The sequence below is a fragment of the Arachis ipaensis genome, chromosome B04, assembly GCF_000816755.2.
Source record: "Arachis ipaensis cultivar K30076 chromosome B04, Araip1.1, whole genome shotgun sequence".
NCBI lineage: Eukaryota > Viridiplantae > Streptophyta > Magnoliopsida > Fabales > Fabaceae > Arachis > Arachis ipaensis.
In genome coordinates, this window is record NC_029788.2 from 79,155,128 (window position 1) to 79,159,876 (window position 4,749).

The 4,749-nt window shown below is 37.8% G+C and overlaps 1 protein-coding gene across 2 annotated transcripts; it reads left to right on the forward strand.

The window, feature by feature from the left end:
* LOC110271097 lies at positions 364 to 4,451 on the forward strand. Of its 2 annotated transcripts, none has more exons than XM_021121239.1 (2): positions 364 to 1,440; positions 3,001 to 4,451. In XM_021121239.1, exons 1-2 carry the CDS (start codon positions 1,021 to 1,023, stop codon positions 3,007 to 3,009), a joined length of 429 nt encoding a protein of 142 aa, XP_020976898.1. In that variant the 5' UTR covers positions 364 to 1,020; the 3' UTR covers positions 3,010 to 4,451. The 2 variants fall into 2 exon arrangements, 1 of the variants encoding a protein (XP_020976898.1); XR_002361218.1 differs by having other exon boundaries at positions 366 to 1,481.

Genomic DNA, 4,749 nt, shown 5'->3' on the forward strand with positions numbered 1-4,749 from the left:
TATAATTAAACTTAAAATTATATTTTTTTATATTATTTAATCTACATTTTAATTTAAAGATGAAATGAAAGAAAAAGCATTAAAATGTATAATTAAATATAAAAACATTATTAAATAATAAAAAGAGAAAAAGACAAATAGATCTCACACCTTTTGTCCTACAGATATTTTTGTTTCTGACCATTTGAAAATACTTTAAACTCTCTCACCTCCTTAAAAGTTGGACGGATTAGTCCTTTTGTGGAAATGCCTCCATCAGACCCAACAGAAAAGTCTGACGTGACTCCCGTTCTAATGACCTGACATTATGGTTGCACACGTGGCATATTAAAGAAAGGGTAGTTTTGAAAACTGGACAAGATAGTCCCTTTCCCATTAGACACCATCCTGAAATTTTCCTTCCTAGGGTGCATACCCTCAATCCTACCACCCAATTCCCCAAAATCAATAAGCATCACTCGATCATCTTAAACCTCTGAACCCTTCCTTCTCCCTGCAGAGCCCCAATGACCCTTTCCCCTTTGCTTGTTCCCAAACCCTGGCAGAGGAGTCCTACTAGTCTCAGACCTAAGATTTCCTCCACCATTATGAAAATTATTGTTATTAATATTGATGTTGTTGTTGTTTTTTCTCCTCTCAATCCCTCTCCTATCTTGTTCAACAGCATCTAAATTTGTAGCAAAATTAAAAAAAATTTGGACCTTGTTTATGCGGTTCAACATGGAAGTTCAAGTTTCCATTGTTCAGCTTCAAGTATAGTAACAAATCCACTACCCCATTAGGTGAAACTTCATGAGCAAAAGCGTCATTAGGCAAAGACCCGAACTTTAGCTTCAACTTCTGCTGCTAAACAAAAGCATAAACTCTAATATTGCTGTTATTGCTTATATTAGTAGTAGTAGTAGCGGCAGTTTCGACTAGAAACTCTAATCTCCTGAGATCGTCGATTCTAATATTGGAATTGGGAATTGAGGTTAGGGTTTGAGTTTGGGGTACACCAGGAGGAGGGGCAAACGGATTATGAGTCAACCAAAAGAGATTTTGCAGGTAAGAGGGTGTGGGGCCAAGGAAACTGAAGATGGTTCTGTTGTTTCTGTTGTTGTTAATGATGGTGATGGTGATGGAACTAAGGGATGGGGTGATCATAACCGTTGGATTGCCATGGGGACGGGGGTACAAATGAAATTGTGGGACCCATTAATGCGACGGTGGGATCCAGTGCTGTTGGAGATTATTGTTGCTGCTGCTGCCGCGGAGGTGGCGGTTGCTTTTGGTGGTGTGATTGAGGCGGAGGAGGAGGTTGATTGTGGTGTTGAGGGAGAGGGGTTTTCTTGTCCAATTTTTAAAATTATCCTTCCACTAATGTGCCACGTGTGCAGCCGTAACGCCAGGTCATCAGAGCGGGAGCCACGTCAGACTTTTTCGTTGAGTCTAACGGAGGTATTTGCACGGAGGGATTAATCCGTCCAACTTTTATGAAGGTGGGAGACTTAAAAGTATTTTCAAATGGTCAGGAACAAAAATGTCCATGGGGCAAAAAGTCAGAGACCTATTTGTCATTTTCTCTAATAAAAAATATAACTTTAATTTTAAACAGTTTTTGAATATTACTAAAATTTTATAACTACTATCTCTACACTGATAATAGTCACCATATTCACCTAGATTACATAGAATTTACCTAGATTATTTATACAAAACATATTAATTTCTGCTTCTATTTAGTTCAATTAAGTTAGTTAGTCAATTTTGACTAGATTAGAATTAGTTAGAATTGCATGTTTTAGTGGATTTTTAGGTGGTTAGATAAGATGAACATATTATGTAGTGGATTCTAGGCCTGTTTAATTTTGATACTGTGACTGTGTTTGGATTGATTTTTTTTTTTGAAATTTTTTTATGCTTGATTGTTGGTTCAATGTTCATGTTGCTTATACTGAACTTTATTGCTCCACTCAATTGCGTTTATTTCCCTAATTCCTATGAATTGATATGTGAATTGTGTCTGTTGTTGTTGCATTCATATGGAAACTTATTTTATTGAGTGAATGTATGACATTGATGGTTTATTGCTTTGAATTGGTTTTCAATGTTCATTCTTGGTATGAGTGATTACTTGAGTTTGACATTACGCTACTTTTGCTTTTGAAAAGTTGCCTCAAAGAAGCTTTATTGCAAATTTTGGTCATACCTTGTAAGCCTTTGCTTGTTTTCATGTTAATATATTCATAAGCATTGAATGGCTAGAATTGATTTTAAAATTTACAAAAAACTTAGATTCTTTTGTGATTAGAGATTCTTTTGTATGAATTCACAAAATTGAGGATTCTTAACCTATGTGACAAGTTTTATCCGCTTTCACCATGCTAAAACTGCTTTAAGTTACATAGGGCATAAATTTTCTATTTCCTGTTTCAAACTTGTGAATTTAGTGCTTGAATGCATTCTTGGTGTTTGAATTTCCTTAATTGCTTTGTTAATCAATGCTTTAGCGTTTTCAACACCAATTGCATAAGCTTATGCTAAGTGTCTTGTGACCATTATTCATTTGATTATGTACTCTACACATACCTTTGCATCACTCACTTTGGCATATTGCATTGTAGTGAATTGAATGTGATCTTACTTGTTTTGAATTTTTTGAAACCTTTCAGGATTAAGTACCATTTTTACTATGCACACAACCATTAACTTTTCTTTTCTTTTTAACTAACTATTTTCTTTTTTTTCATGCATAGCAACAATGCTGCTTTCCTCTCTTTATTTTTGATGAACAAGGAAGTTAACTAACTTTGATTAATTTGATTGATTGAAAAGTGTTTCTGTTTGATTTTATTTTGAATTTCACGTATGCTTCCAATCAATTTTATATTACCCGTTTACTTTACATATATGTTGTGATTTACCTTAGTTTTCTGCTTCTTGCCTGGTTGTCACATCATTTTTCTCTGTGTGCCTTTAGAATACATTTCATATGTCTGTTTTCTCTGTTCTTTTCAGGATATTTGACAGGAAAGAAAAGGATAAGGCCATGGAGTCCGGTAAAAGGAAGCGGACTTTACAGACTGCTGAAACAGGAGATGTGGCATTCTATGAGAGACGGATCAGTGAGAGAGATAGAGCTTATCAGAATACACCTCCCACTGATCCATACAAGTTCAGCAACCTCTACTCGGAGCTTAAGTTCCTCGATTTCCTTTAGAAAAGGAGCCTCCATGTTGAGAGAAAGCTCCAAATACCCGCTGGGCTGCAAAAGTTTACTGAGCATCAGATTGCTCAGTGGGGATGGAGTTTCCTGGAGAGGGAACTTGTGGCCATGAATGCATCATGAGTCCAGAATTCTATTCCAACTACTACACAGGGGCCCTCGATGCAGTTCACCTACAAGGCAGGAAGATTCTGGTTACTGAGCAGGTTATAGAGCGTACATTTCACTTTTCACCTAGGCCCAGTAGAAAAGATGCTTTTGAAGAGGCAGAAAGTGAAAGAAAGATGATGAATTTTGACTGGGATAAGGTATTGGGTGTGATTGCCAAGCCTAGGAGTTCATGGATTTATGGAGCTGACAAGATGACTCCCAAGGCTATCTTAGTCCATGCTTTGACCATCGAGGCACGGATTTGCCAGCAAATCTTGGCCAATTATATAATGCCGAACACCCACGAGACCCACATCATTGCCGACATGGTAGTCTTGTCTAGTGTGTCTTGGAAGGTAAAAAACTATACCTTCCAAGGTCCATCAGAAAGAACATGAGGCAGACTCACCATATTGGCAACCTGGCCTTTCTGTGTATGATCATTGAGCTAGCTATGGAGGCCGAGGTTATCTGGCTAACCAATTATGAGAGGCCGACCATCGCAGGCAGCAAGAAGGTAATTTCTCATGGCAAATAGTTTGGACCTCAGTCGACCTCCAGACGCTGAGGTAGACATTAGGCAGTATCTCCTTCAGAGGCAGGGCCTTCAGCTTCAACAGCCCCCTCAGCACCAGCAGCATCATCATCACAGCCACTCTACCGTCTGATCCACCGGCTAGTAGAGGACATAGCCCATTGGGAGCGCCGCTCCAAACGGAGCTATTAGAACATTAAGAGACAACACCCGGCTTGGAACACGGCGATAGAGGAGCCGAACACCCCCTCCGAGCACAGTAAGGAGGAGGAGAACGACCAACCAGGGTGCGAGGAGGAGGAGCACGACCCACCAGCTGAGGGTGGAGACAACGATAACGACTCTTTCCACTCCGCATGACTTCATAAGCACCGATAATGGTGCTAGATCTTAAGTGTGGGGAGGTCATCTTACCATTGGCGATGCATTTTGGGTGACAATTCTTCCATTCTAAACACTTTAACTTTAGATTTTATTATGTTTTTTAGATATTTTGTATATATTGTGTTATTTTGAACACTTTTTTCTTAATTTATTGTACTTTCTATCTTTGTTTGTAGATAATCTAGATTTCTTTTTTAGTATTGCATATATTTATACTTTCTTTTATTTTGGCTTGTATATATACTTTTTGGTCTCTAGTTGTTGTTTGTGATTAAATAATGTGATGATTGTACCTAGTTTAGCTTCCTATACACTTGATGATTTGGGTTGATTGATTTGGAAATGAACTTAGGATTTTTTATTTTTCATCCAATCACGCACACGCACACGCATAGATATATAATAAGTGTAGTCAATTTAATGAAATTTCCAAAAAAAGTTCTTTTTATACAGAGCATTGACATTCTAATTG